This window comes from Coregonus clupeaformis, unplaced genomic scaffold (genome assembly GCF_020615455.1).
Source record: "Coregonus clupeaformis isolate EN_2021a unplaced genomic scaffold, ASM2061545v1 scaf0757, whole genome shotgun sequence".
NCBI classification, from domain to species: domain Eukaryota; kingdom Metazoa; phylum Chordata; class Actinopteri; order Salmoniformes; family Salmonidae; genus Coregonus; species Coregonus clupeaformis.
The window spans coordinates 79,059-93,581 of NW_025534212.1; the positions used below are offsets into that span (position 1 = coordinate 79,059).

At 44.9% G+C, this 14,523-nt stretch overlaps 1 protein-coding gene across 1 annotated transcript; it reads left to right on the forward strand.

The window, feature by feature from the left end:
* Positions 1 to 281: 281 nt before the first annotated feature.
* On the forward strand, positions 282 to 14,523 carry LOC121572445 (thrombospondin-3a). Its single transcript, XM_041884519.1, has 22 exons — positions 282 to 572; positions 2,066 to 2,269; positions 2,546 to 2,799; positions 3,183 to 3,285; positions 3,396 to 3,428; positions 3,542 to 3,624; positions 3,753 to 3,804; positions 3,940 to 4,088; positions 4,366 to 4,506; positions 4,607 to 4,681; positions 4,874 to 5,026; positions 5,173 to 5,391; positions 5,525 to 5,684; positions 8,200 to 8,318; positions 8,450 to 8,502; positions 9,086 to 9,267; positions 9,391 to 9,569; positions 9,846 to 9,894; positions 10,106 to 10,302; positions 10,587 to 10,759; positions 13,892 to 14,031; positions 14,148 to 14,523. Exons 1-22 carry the CDS (start codon positions 479 to 481, stop codon positions 14,207 to 14,209), a joined length of 2,874 nt encoding a protein of 957 aa, XP_041740453.1. The 5' UTR covers positions 282 to 478; the 3' UTR covers positions 14,210 to 14,523.

The window sequence follows — 14,523 nt, forward strand, 5'->3', positions numbered from 1 at the left end:
CAGGTGGGTGCAATTCATTATCAGGTAGAACAGAAAACCATTAGGCTCCGGACCTCATAGGGTAAGAGTTGTTATACAGCCATAATCTAGGCTATACCTTAAACAAAGGAAATAACTTTATATCAGAGGAATGACTGTATAGACTACTGGCACAGCCTAGATTATGGCTGTATAACATGAGAATTGAGAAAGTTGGACACCCCGCACGCCTCAGGTTATAGCAGGCGAATGAACTCCCTCGCTGACTGTCACATCCACTCTGCGCGAACGAGGTACTTGGCTGAAGCTCGCCCGTAAGAAGCCAGTCGACATTTGTAACGGCTCTTGAACCTACATTCTGCGGTCAACTCACCCTGCAGACTTATTTTTTTCATTTTGAAATAAAGCTCCATTCATCAACATCAAACTGGACTCTCGGCGGATAGTTATTTACTCCTGTTGACTTTCTTGTCAACTTTCACGCACCGTTTCTTGGGACATGGGTGCGAGGCGCGAGTTGCCAACTTTTCTGGCTCTATCCACATTTCTATTCGTTGCAACATGTGAGCCAATGGATAAGCAAGATATGCAAGGTAAAATGAGTAATACTAACTCACTCATAATAATGTGTATTTTGTGAATCATCGAATGAAATTAGGGGGAAGTGTGTTTACGAAATTAATTGATGCAGACAGTTATTTCAAACAAGCGCGCATTTTTGGTCTGGACTTCACTTTGTGCTGCCATTGACACACATAAACTCGAGATGGTTATTATAATCGTGAAAATATTAGTTACAACTGTGATATTATTTTAAATGAATTGTGTGCGCGCCCTATAACCATTTCCAACGCGAGCGTAAAACACTACACACACAGGGTGCAACGTTTCCCCCCCATCTTTATGGCTTGAAATGTGCTGTTTTATCTCTATAGGCTACATTCTATCATCTGTTTTCTCATTCATCTTGGTTATGTTGGTCTTGTTTCACTGCTGGTTAATTAGGCTATTTATTTTCATTTCATACACAAATAATATTCCTCTCTCTTTTCTTTCTTTTTTGAGATGACCAGTTTTTTCCTTTCACTTGTCATAACTGATCATGTCTCATCCACTTGTATTCTTTCTGACATATACAGGAACAGAGAAAGTGCTAAGCCAACTATTTTCTGACTTCCTTTGCTGACTTTCCCCATATTCCCCTCTTTCCCCCTTGAGTGCTCACAGCCTGCTTGTGGCAGAAATCCTGACCATTGCCAAACCCCATTGTCCAAACCAGTGTGTGGAGGTGTCAGAAATAATAGCAAGAGAGAGGGAGGCAGCGTGATAGAGAGGAAAGGAGGAAAGGGAAAGCCTTCTTATCAACAGCCAGAAAGCAGCCAGGAGTCCTGCTCCATTTACTCCTCTACTTTGTTCCCCCTGGGGTTTAATATCCAGCAATGTGTCAGGGCTTTTACTTTTGTCACTATGAAGTTCTCTGTGATAAAGTTCAGGAATGCCACTACTAAAATTGATGGAAGTAAATTAATTCTGTATTGGTGCACAATCTAGGAAAGACAATAAAGACAGAGGGAAATTCAAAGTCAAATGAAGAGAAAGGAAATAGAAAAATATGTGTAAGAAAATAGTTGATATGTACTATGTATTTGTAACCTACAATGTCTATTGAACTAACATTTAAACTGTAGATTGGGACTATTTATTAGTGAAATAAAGTTACTTGTAAAACTTGTTTCTTAAGAAGTCTTCATAAGGGATGTGGTTGTAATAAGAGTCAGATTTGCTATTGTTAAGTGAGATTTTGCTTCAGAGATGTCAACTAGTCACCCAACAGGTGTCCTCATATACCTGGGCAAGGGTCAAAGGTGAGGCGTCATCATGGGACTGGATGAGAGCCTTTGATCAGGGAAAATGGTAGATAGATACCCTCTCTCTTCTCCATTATCTATCTGTCATTCTCTCCTTCATTCTCTCTCTCTCTCTCTCTCTCTCTCTCTCTCTCTCTCTCTCTCTCTCTCTCTCTCTCTCTCTCTCTCTCTCTCTCTCTCTCTCTCTCTCTCTCTCTCTCTCCCCACCCCCTCTCCAGTCATTGACATGCTAACCCTGGACTCCAAGACCAGTGTGTCTGCGGTGGAGAAGGTAACAGGTGCCATGAGTGTGCTCAGTGACATCTACATCGTGTCCACATTCCGCCTGCCTCCCAAGATGGGAGGGGTGCTGCTGGGCCTCTACAGCAAAGAGGAGAACAAGAAGTACCTGGAGCTGGCCATCATGGGAAAGATCAACAAAGGTACTTAGATACTGTCACTCTCACCCACTGACTAAACCAGAATGAACTATTTCCCAGTTTCTCGGTGATGGAGCATTCAACTAACTCAGTCTCAAACCACCTTTAGGATTTAAGTGTTCACATGAATATCAATCAAGTTTCCCTTTTTCCATCCCCCTTTTTTGTATCCGTTTGACTTTTCACTCCTTGTTCTTCTTTTGCAGTTATTAGTGACCTGTCCATGTTCAGTAAATCCCTACATTTGAGTTTTTCTCCCCCTGTTACCCTCTCTCAAAGCTCTGGTGCGTTACGTGAGGGAGGATGGCAAAATTCACACAGTGAACCTCCAGAGCGCAAACCTGGCTGATGGTCGCACACACTCCATTATTCTCCGGGTCGGAGGCCTGCGCAGAGACAACCTACACCTGGAGCTCTACGTCAACTGCCGATTGGCTGACTCCAGCCAGGGCCTCCCTCCATTGGTCCCTCTCCCCGCGGAGGCGGATAGGGTGGAGATTCGAAATGGCTTCAAGTCCTACGCAAGGCTACAGGTGACAAGGAGCACTGAGTCTGACACTAAGTCCCAATCCAATTAAATCCCATGCCCCTTTAGCTAGGGGCCAGGGCTTCATCTCAAAAGCCCAACATGGCTTGCTGTCCTCGTCTCCTATCCTCCATCTGCACTTATTTGAAAACACAGGGTGAAGCAACAAAGCAATATGGTGGATGCCTACTGGAAATTAGCTTTCACCTGTCAAGGTCTTTCACATCAGTGTAGATGAAGTGGAGCAGACGAGGAGTGGAGGCGACTGTTAATTGAGAGGTGGTCCTCTTTGACTACCTTTAACCATAGCAACAGCTGTCATATCAAATCATATCATATCATAGCAGCTTCAACCACAGCATGGTGTGATCCAAGCTTCTCCCATTACAGGGCGCTGTCGAGTCCCTCAAAATGGTGCTAGGGGGCAGTGTGGTCAAAGCAGGTGCCCTGACAGACTGTCCATTCCAGGGGGATTCATCAGTCTACAACACAGGTGTGTCCAAAATCAGTATATGACTTTCCAAGATGAAGTCTGTTATGAAAATGGTTAATCAGATGTGTGTCCTGTACATGTTTCAACAAAAAGTATTTTTCCTCTTACAGTGGGTGCGACTGCAGAAGTGAACTCCATTCTAGGTGAGTGTATCCAAATGTCTCTATTCAAGTATACAGTGGAATCAATGTCTTATGGAAATGTGTGTTGGCTTTACTTGACAATGATTGGGTATTATGTGGGTATTGTATGTCAGGTGACCACACTAAGGCTCTGATTGGCCAGCTGATCATCTTTAACCAGATCCTAGGAGAGCTGCGGGAGGACATCAGAGAGCAGGTGAGTTGTGTGTGTGTGTGTGTGTGTGTGTGTGTGTGTGTGGGTTTGTACAAGTGTATGCTTGCAGCATGTATGTCTGCATATTGTATGTGTATGTGCATTTTCATTGATGTCCTCTCCTTCTCAAGGTGAAGGAGATGTCCCTGATTAGGAACACCATTCTGGAGTGCCAAGTGTGTGGTGAGTGAACAGCCATGGAAACAAAACAATGTGTACTGAAAGTTTTGACCCATCCCTCATGTTCCCTGGTCTTGTCTTGCTCTTAAATACAAAACAAAACCTAAACTAACGATAAAGACGTGTGTTGACCTCCAGGCTTCCACGACCCTCGTTCCCGCTGCTCCCCCAACCCCTGTTTTAAGGGCGTGTCCTGCATGGAGACCTTTGACTACCCAGGGTACCGCTGTGGTCCCTGCCCGGAGGGCATGATGGGCAACGGAACCCACTGCCAGGACATTGACGAGGTATGACATAATAACAGACAGGAAATGGAAATTAGCCTGGCCGGGTTTTAAATGGTGGTTTTTACACTGCCTCATCTCAAACTCACATTTTAATGAGGCTTTTAGGGTGACAGCTGAGCTGTTGTCAAAATAGACCGCATCACTTCAAGTACTGTACTCAGCACGGCTCTTATTTCAAAGAGGCCCTACCACTTATCTCTGTCTATTTCTCTCTCATCTCCCCCACTCTCTCTGTTCTCTCTCTGTTTCTATTCTCTGTCTCTCTAACCTGTCTCAGTGTTCCATAGCCCAGCCCTGCTACTCTCCAAGTGCGTGTATAAACACAGTGAAGGGTTTCAGTTGTGAGCTCTGCCCCCCTGGTCTCTGGGGCCCACCCCTCTTTGGGGTCGGACTGGAGTATGCCAAGCACAACAAGCAGGTACACGCACACACAAACACACGGTCACTTATTGACATAATCCATCATTACCTATTGTCTTTTTTCTTCCTCACACACCTTGCTGTGGTTTTGTCCATAGGAGTGTGCAGACATCGATGAGTGTATTGAAGTTGCCAATGCCTGTGTGCCCCACTCCATATGTACCAACACCATCGTAAGTAGAAACCCTTCTCCAATGTCAAGGTGTTTATTACAATGTATGTACAGCGTCAAATCTTCACAAACTAGACATCGCCCTCTTGTGATCATTTGAGAGTACTGTAGAGCTGCTGTGTAGTAAAGCTGTTCTCTCTCCCTTCCTCCCCCCTCTCTCTCTCCCACCTCTCCTTCTCTCTTTCTCTCCCAGGGCTCGTTCAGGTGTGGTGGCTGTAAGGTGGGCTACCTGGGGAACCAGACAACGGGCTGCGTGCCCCGTAGGTCCTGTGCCACACTCAGCTTTAACCCTTGTGATGCCAACGCCCACTGCATCATAGAGAGGAACGGAGAGGTGTCCTGTGCGGTAAGCAACAGTGATCTTTTACTACCTTTGCCCTCCTGGACAGGAAAAGAGGAGCTACACTGCCCTATACTGCCAACCTCGAAATACTACTTTATAGAAGTACTGTAGGGTTGGTTTAAAATGCTCTCCTTTCTTCCATTCTCCAGTGCAACATTGGCTGGGCCGGTAACGGGAACACTTGTGGCACAGACACAGACATTGATGGATACCCAGACCGCTCTCTACCCTGTATGGACAATGACAAGCACTGCAAAAAGGACAACTGTGTTTACACACCCAACTCAGGCCAGGAGGACGCTGACAACGACGGCATCGGAGACCAGTGTGACGAGGACGCAGATGGGGACGGCATCAAGAATGTGGAGGTATGTGTGTTTCCATCTCAGACCCTCTGTGATAATTGTATCTGGGTGTATGTGTGTGATAATATAACTTGTATGATTGTAAGTCATTTTTTCTCGTTTTTTCATGAACATAACTGGTGTTTATGATTTGCAGGATAACTGTCGACTAGAACCCAACAAAGATCAGCAGAACTCAGACACAGACTCTTTCGGTGACGCCTGTGACAACTGTCCCAATGTCCCTAACATTGACCAGAGGGATACGGACAGCAACGGGCAAGGAGACGCCTGTGACAATGACATAGATGGAGATGGTGTGTATTCACACAGGCACAGGCACGGACGCGTGCGCACACTCACACACTCACTCACACACTCACTTACACACTCACTTACACATAAACTGCAAGATGTCTGGGAGACAACTTTGTGGGTCGCTGTTGAAGTTGACATTATACTCATTGTTACAGTTTTTCTCGATTGCTAAGACACATTTCTTGAAAGCTGCTCTCCTTTTCTCTTAACTGTGAACACAAAACCCAATTTTCAAGCTACATTCACAAAACCTCAGACTCTTCTTGCAAAACCAAACTTTCACCTCAAAACAGTTCAATCTGTGCTCAAAACTGAACTATGTTGTCAAATCGTGCCCCGAGTCAATCAAAATAAAAAACACTACTGAACAGTCACTAAACACTACGTAGAAAAATAGAAAACACAATGCTCAGGACATGAAGCTGGGGAAATATATGTTTATTGTTCACTGTAGGCTAAATGCATGTTGCAAAACAAAAAAACCTGTGCATTTAGCACTTGTACAAAAAGACAAAACAGAAATATTGTGCATTTACATGTAGCACTTGTAAAAACAAACAGAAATCTTATGCGTTTGCCACTTGTGTACAGTAAGCCCATGTAAAAATAAAGTACAAAAATATACAAATAAGTGCATTACTCAGCCACAGCATCATGTCTCCGTACTGGGTCAGGCCACAGGACTTCATCCACATCACAGGCCACATTTTGTCTGGCCAGGCAACGGGGGAAAAACCCCTGGCATGCCGTATCCAGGCTTGGCATGCCTCCCACACCTATGTCACCACAGGCAAGTCCCATGGCTTGCAGAGATTTACCCTGGTGTAAGGTTGGCGTTCATATACCTTCCACCGCCATGAGGAGAATAATTCCTCAATGGGGGTTTAGGAAAGGGGAGTACGGTGGAAGGCAAAGATTGATAAAACCTTGGTTCATATTGTACCACTCTCTAACCTGGAGGGCTCTGTGAAACTCACATTGTCCCAAACAACAACATAGATGGGATGCTCATCCTGCTGCCCTAACAAAGCATCTCGGCATGTGATTGAGGAAAATGAGGAGCTGGTGAGTGTTGTAGGGCCCCCAGGTTGGCATGATGGTGGACAACCCCATGATTGCTGATGTGACATTGCCTACCACGCTGCCCAGGAACACCAACAATGGCCCGATGGCCAATCACATTACGGCCTCTCCTTCTCCTTTTGGTGAGATTAAACCCAGCTTCATCCATGTAGATGTATTGATGGGGTCTTTCCATTGCATCCAGTTGAAAAACCCTCTGTAGAAATAGATATAGTTTTGTAAGTGATACGGAAAAAAGTGATTTAGGCCACTACAGTAAATCACTACTTAGAGTAATCAACATTGAATGTGTCTGGATATATGCCAACCTGTACATACTGGAATCTTTGCTCTTTGACTCTGTCTGAGTTGCGATCAAAGGGCACTCTGTATAGCTGTTTCATGCGCAGTCTGTTGCGCTTGAGGACACGATCAACAGTAGAGAGGCTGACACTGTTGATACCCTCAAAATGTAAATGGTCCTCAATGATCTTCTGCTGAATTTCGCTCAGTTTAATGGCATTTTTCTTACGGACCATATCAACAATTAGGGGTCTCTTGGTGTGGGGAGAACATACCTGTCCTCCCACCCCCATGTGGCAGTCTTTCAATTCTACAAAAAGAGAACATGGAGTTACAAAAAAATATACATGGAATACTAGGCCTACAAACAGTTAGACCAACCCTCCATTACAATACCACAGTACATTGGTACAGTGATGTACTGAAACATATATTCACTTACAGTATACTGTGGTACAGTATATAGTATGTCATACAGTAATTGCTGTCAACATTTACATACTGTACTATAATGTCAAAAAAAGGTAATTACCTGTTCTCTTCTCTAAATCTTCGGATTATGGTGGACACAGTGAATCTACTGATGTTTGGTTGTACCCTTTGTCCAGCCTCCCTCATGCTCATACCATGGACAAGAACATGGTCAATCACAGTCGCTCTGATTTCATCAGATATTACTGTTCTTTGTCTTCGCTGACCACCTCGACCACCTCGACCTCCTCTCACACGAACTCTTCCTCTCAGATTTCTATCCATTGTAGGGCCTCACAAACCAGTGCTCTCTGAACTGGCTTACTGTATATGTTCCTCACATCATTAGCCACAAGTGTGATCAATTTTGAGTTGTTGTGTTCAAGTGGTGATACCTGTGCTCTAATTGTGTTTGACTTTTGTCACATGTGCTCACCATTATGCAGCACGGGTGCATCACAATGAAAATGTGTTGGCAAGTTGTGTCTAAACAGGTGAAAAGTGCTTATGGTTTTGCCAAAAGAGTGATTGATTCAATCAGTGGGTTCAGGCAACTGAGCATTTGGTTCAGACAATAGGGTTTAGTGTTTTAGCAATTGAGAAAAACTGTAACATATCCAATCTGAGCAACTAGGTGATGGCCCTCATGACTCCCTCCTGTCTTATCCTGGTGTTCAGGTATCCCCAACGTGCTGGACAACTGCCCCAAGGTCCCCAACCCCATGCAGACAGACAGGGACGGAGACGGTGTAGGAGACGCCTGTGACAGCTGCCCTGAGATCAGCAACCCCATGCAGGTAAAATAACCTTCACACACCCCAACCCCCAAAATGTGGATCTACAGAAGATATTCAGCCACTCTTGGCTGAAACAGGGGTTTAGGCTGCTCATTTGTCTTCTTTGGTTTATTCTGACCCTTTACCCCTAGACGGACATTGACAATGATCTGGTGGGGGATGTGTGTGACACTGACCAGGACACGTGAGTCTCTGACTTCAACACACACACGCACGCACGCCCGCACACACACACACACACACACAAAAACACACACACACACAAACACACAAACACTGCACTCACACTGTCACACAGCGCTACACCTGCTGTGGCTAACACACACATACATGCACCTGCTGCACTCATATCCACAAAAACACCCAGTCACTGTACACCTGCTGTGATTTACAAGTAGACACACACACCTGCTGGGGCTTCTTTTTATGTTGCAGTTGTTGGAACTTCTTGATAGTGTTTTTCTAGGGGGGAAAAAACCCAGTATCTATTTCGGTACAAACAAAATAAGTGAACATAACATGACTTGGGCCAGGATTCATTGCAAGGCACGTTATAGTTATATAACGCACTATACCTGACTTTTAAAGAGAATATACGATTGAGCCGACATGCGCAGCAATTTACCATGAACGTGATCTCCATGAACGTTGTGTAAAATGCCTAAGGCGCATTGTCGGTTGTCTAGTGCACTGCGCTAGAGCACGCCTTGAATTAAATCCCAGCCTTGGAGTTTAACTGAATGCCAGTGTGTCTATGTGTGTTCCAGGGATGGGGACGGTCACCAGGACTCCAGGGACAACTGCCCTGACCATCCCAACAGCTCCCAGCTGGACTCGGACAACGATGGCCTTGGGGACGACTGTGATGATGACGATGACAATGACGGGATCCCAGACGTCCAAGACAACTGCAGACTTATTACCAACCCCAACCAGAAAGATTCTAACAGTAACCAACCGTTAAAGGGATAGTTCACTGTTCATGTTTTAGCTTATTTTTTACTTACGAATTGCTACATGCTTCAAAAGTGCCCCCCTGTCTTACTATGGCCATCTCCCTCTCCTCTCCCAGGTAACGGGGTGGGCGACGTGTGTGAGAACGACTTTGACAACGATTCAGTCTGGGATCTGATTGACGTGTGCCCTGAGAGTTCAGAGGTCACACTGACAGACTTCAGAGCCTATCAGACAGTCATTCTGGATCCAGAGGGCGACGCGCAGATCGATCCCAATTGGGTGGTGCTCAATCAGGTGACCCTTGACCTCCCTCTTTGGCTCAACACATGAACAACTTTGATTGTAGGCTGAAATATCCCTTTAAGGTTATCCTCCTACTCTGAAATCAGTTTACAAGGAGGACTATTATGGTTATTATAAATAGGCCTATGCTAGTGCATTGACTACAGACTAAAGCCTGTTATATTACATTGTGCATATTTGTCACGCTCTTATGGAATACTCTAAAATTAGGTATATGATTCATTGTGGATACAGATTCTGATATTAGCGAGTCCTCTTTTATTGCAGGGCATGGAAATAGTTCAGACCATGAACAGTGATCCTGGTTTAGCTGTGGGTAAGTTGATGTTATGGGTTATGTTGTTTGTTACTACTTGTCCTGGTCCTCTGATGTACTCTAAATATAATTGCTAATATTTAGGCCTACACAGTGATTTGAGTATAGCAGTGTATTGAAAAGGTGCTGAAAAAAAAGAAGAAATATATATATTTTTAAATTCCAGTGAACTGAATTGAATTGACCTGACTCAACGTAATATATTTTACAGGCTACACAGCGTTCAACGGGGTGGACTTTGAGGGCACCTTCCATATCAACACGGTGACGGACGACGACTATGCAGGCTTCATCTTCGGCTACCAGGACTCCTCTTCCTTCTACGTGGTGATGTGGAAACAGACAGAGCAGACCTACTGGCAGTCGACACCCTTCAGGGCCATGGCCCAACCTGGCCTGCAGCTCAAAGTGAGTGATGGGACACAAACACAGCAGCCTATAGCTGGTGCTACTGATTAGAAACTTGGCTGAATCAGGACACTTCCTGAGAATCCCCTATAGACAGACTCTGCTGTTGGATATAAGTACAACAAAGCATGTTGTGGTGGAGCGACAGAATATGCAACAAACTCTCTCTCTCTCTCTGTCTCTCTGTCTGTCTGTCTGTCTCTCTGTCTGTCTGTCTGTCTGTCTGTCTGTCTGTCTGTCTGTCTGTCTGTCTGTCTGTCTGTCTCTCTCTCGTCCCCCTCCAGGCAGTGAAGTCCCGTACAGGGCCTGGTGAGTACCTGCGTAACGCCCTGTGGCATACAGGGGACACCAACGAGGAGGTGAAGCTGCTGTGGTCGGACCCACGGAACGTGGGCTGGAGAGACAAGACGTCTTACCGCTGGCAGCTCAGCCACAGGCCCCAGGTGGGCTACATCAGGTAGGTCACACCCCTCTTTCTCTCTTAGTTCTTTATTCTTTTTTCTTTTCTTTTCATCTACTATTTTCTATTTGTATCAGATGTTCAGTAACTGTTTTATTGTCAATAGAATTTATGATCTGAAGTCATTTAGTACCTGCTTAGCTATGTATCAGAATTCCATTGTTGTTTACTTACTTGGGGGCAGATGGGTTCGAAGGGTTTGAACTTGAAGCTGAGTTCATCCTCACTGGACAGGACACTGGACAGGACACTGTTGTGGTACACGGCTGTGTGTGACCACTGTTGACCACTAGAGGGGGTTTACACTGCCTTGGCTTGGCTTGGATGATTAAAAAATAAAAATAAAGATGGCTGGTGGCAGTTTGGTGGACTGGGTGGCTATTCACCAATTTATACTCCATATTTTTTCCCTCCTAAACCTCTTTGTGACTTTTACAGAGAGACCGGGCCCCCTGGCCCTCTATTGTCCCCGTTGCCATGTCAACCAAATCCTTGGCAAGAATTTGCTGAGTGCCCGTTCATATGCAGATCCAGAGGAAACTACTGTAGAGTGGGGGGGTCTGAGAGAGAGAGAGAGAGAGAGAGAGAGAGAGAGAGAGGAGAGAGAGAGAGAGAGAGAGAGAGAGAGAGAGAGAGAGAGAGAGAGAGAGAGAGAGAGAGAGAGAGAGAGAGAGAGAGAGAGAGAGAGAGAGAGAGAGAGAGAGAGAGAGAGAGAGAGAGAGAGAGAGAGAGAGAGAGAGAGAGAGAGAGAGAGAGAGAGAGAGAGAGAGAGAGAGAGAGAGAGAGAGAGAGAGAGAGAGAGAGAAAAGAGGGGGGATGGAGAAAGCGAGAGAGGGAGAGAGCAGGGAGAGTATCAAAGACAGAGAAAGAAACAGAAAGAGAAACAAGTGTGAGGTAGTGTGAGTAGAGGCACTGAGAGTAACATAGCAGAATAAGGTGAAAGAGAATATCTTGAATCAGATGTCATGTCCGAGGAACATATTGCTTATGCAAATAGTTAAAGAAACCAACTTTATTGGGTGGCATAAATACCGCATTGTGCTCAACAAAGCATCAGCTAGACATTTGAACCAACACCTGCGTATGACCCTTATATTTCTGACCCATTATCAGTAGCGATGCATTGATAAAATCACAGGGGAAGCCAAGCCAGAAAAAAATGCCATATTATAACCTATGTGTTGTGATAATTGCTTTGTTTGCTCTATAACCTGTTAGTTCATATGCCTTGACACCGTGATATATAGGCCTAAGGCCGAGACAATAAGAAGACACAGTGGCAGAATAAATTCAACCACATATTGGTTTCATTACAAAACCGGAGAGCAACATCTGTCCGGTGAAGTCCACAAAACATATTGCACGTAACACACAGTTACATGACCTACACCATGGTCAAGCAAGTTAATGTTTCCGACATTTTCAGACTACTAAACAACTATTGATTTAGAACCACGGAGAGTTACCGCAAGTCGCAAAGAAAACAGGAGCTGCCTCCACTATTCCAGCACCATTTCAACTTCAACATTTCAACATCATCTAATCACCTATGCTTCGTCTAATACAGTGACATCTAAAAGATACCAAAAATGATTTAGTCCAATCAACGTAAGCTAAATATGATGTGGCTGTCCATGGAACTGATTTGTGTGTGTGTGTGTGTGTGTGTGTGTGTGTGCGTGTGCGTGTGCGTGCAAGTAGAAAAAACATGTTGACTCACCCTACTTGTAGAGGAACGCCACTGCCATCCTCCTCTTTCATGTTGCCTAAACGGTCTATGAGTCTGTCATACATTACACGCTTTTAGTTTTTGTTGTCCTAGGCTACCTGACTAAAATGCTTGCTCGCTAGCCTAACTACCTTTCATGGGCAACGATGCACCAGGCCAGCTATTTAACATTAGCATACTACACCTAGCTACATGTTAACTTCCAGGAGCACAATGTATGAATTTATGGTTGGATCAGAATTGCCATTATAATCATTGGCCAGTACGGAGAATTAAGTAAGTCCAAATCCCTATCTCCATCCATTGCTAATTTAGGAAAGGTAAAATTTTAGCAAGCTAGCCACCGGAGGACAACAACACAAGGAGATGCAACAATTCAAGTTTTTTCTGTCAATAATGAGGTTTGGCTTGTGATGTGATTGGTCTGAAGCCAAATCCAAACTGGCTTCCCTTGACACTTTTTTTTGGTGCACCAGGACCATTCACAGCTAAGCTCACTCTGTTTAGCTCAACACTGATTGGCTATTATTTAATTTTATCAAGGGAGGCCAAATGCTCGCTGGCTTTCCTTGAATTCAATGCTATGGGCGGCAACAATGTCATATGCTTCCTGACCATACACCGTCAGATAGATACGCTACACATACTGAGACAGTGTGGCACTGTTTCATTCACTCAGATGCTTTCTCCGGTGAGATACATTCAGCCTCTTGCAAATTGAAGGAAATGTATGATACACAGTGAGACGAAATATACATTATTTTGTATGTTTTTCTCTTGGTCCATTTTTTTGGGGAAGCCTGGCTTCCCTTGGCATCCATGAATACACGCCACTGCCCATTATAAAAAAGTTGCCCGAGAAAAGGAGAGTTGGGGGGTGGAGTTTGAGGAGGTTGTGGAGGGGGGGTCTCTCCAGTGGGGTGCAGTGAGGGGAGAGTGGAGAAAGTGAGACAGGTCTTTTTAGAGGCAGGGAGGCCCTATTCAGACCCAAACAGAGAGACACCTGCTTTGTATGCTGTGCAGAGGAGTCAATGGAGCACTGCAGCGCTGAACTGCACTCACTCACTCACTCAGGCAGCGGCTGGGACAGGGGCCTGCTCTCTCTCTTTCTCTCTTTCTCTGTTCATCCAAATCGCCCATTTTGAGTTCTGTGGTTACTTGCCACTGTGTTTTAGTTTGGTGGCACTTCATTTGACTAATCTCTTATATGACCATATGCCAACTACTACAGCTACCCACAACAACCACATGTTATGAGTATGTGACAGTGGTATAAATAAGGACAGTGTGAAGTTATAGGATTACTTTCATTTTGATGATTACTAGAGGGAACATGACTAGAAATGACAAGGGAATTTAAAAGTCCCCTGATTTGTGCATTGTCCTGTGCTCTGTGGCAGGGTGAAGTTATATGAGGGGACGGAGATGGTGGCTGACTCTGGCGTGGTGATTGACACTACCATGAGAGGCGGACGACTGGGGGTCTTCTGTTTCTCCCAAGAGAACATCATCTGGTCCAACCTGCGCTACCGCTGCAACGGTAAGACACCCTTCCTTACATTGCTACTAACCACTAACGATACTTGTATTGAACAACATAATGCTAGTGAACTAATTTACTTGTATGTTCTGCTTCATGTATTTGTTGTTTCTTAGACACTGTTCCAGACGACTTCAACCCATACCGCAAACAGGTCCTGCTGCACATCAAGGTGTGAGAGGAATTGGACGATGTTTGAGTGCTGGGGCATGTAGATGACTACCCTGTCCAGCATTGTCTCTCTACACACATTCACACACACACTCTTACTGCCTCTCAGTACAGACTGCCAACTGCTGTTAAAGTGTGACTGTGTCTGCTCATGAGTGAAAGGGGAGGGGTTTCTGAATTGTGGTAAAGAAGGAAGAAGAACCAATTTACAACATTGCTGTTATACCGGACTGGAAAAGCAAAAGGTACCAGAGACTTTGGAAGAAAGTATACAGTACCAGTCAAAAGTTTGGACACACCTACTCATTCAAGGGTTTTTCT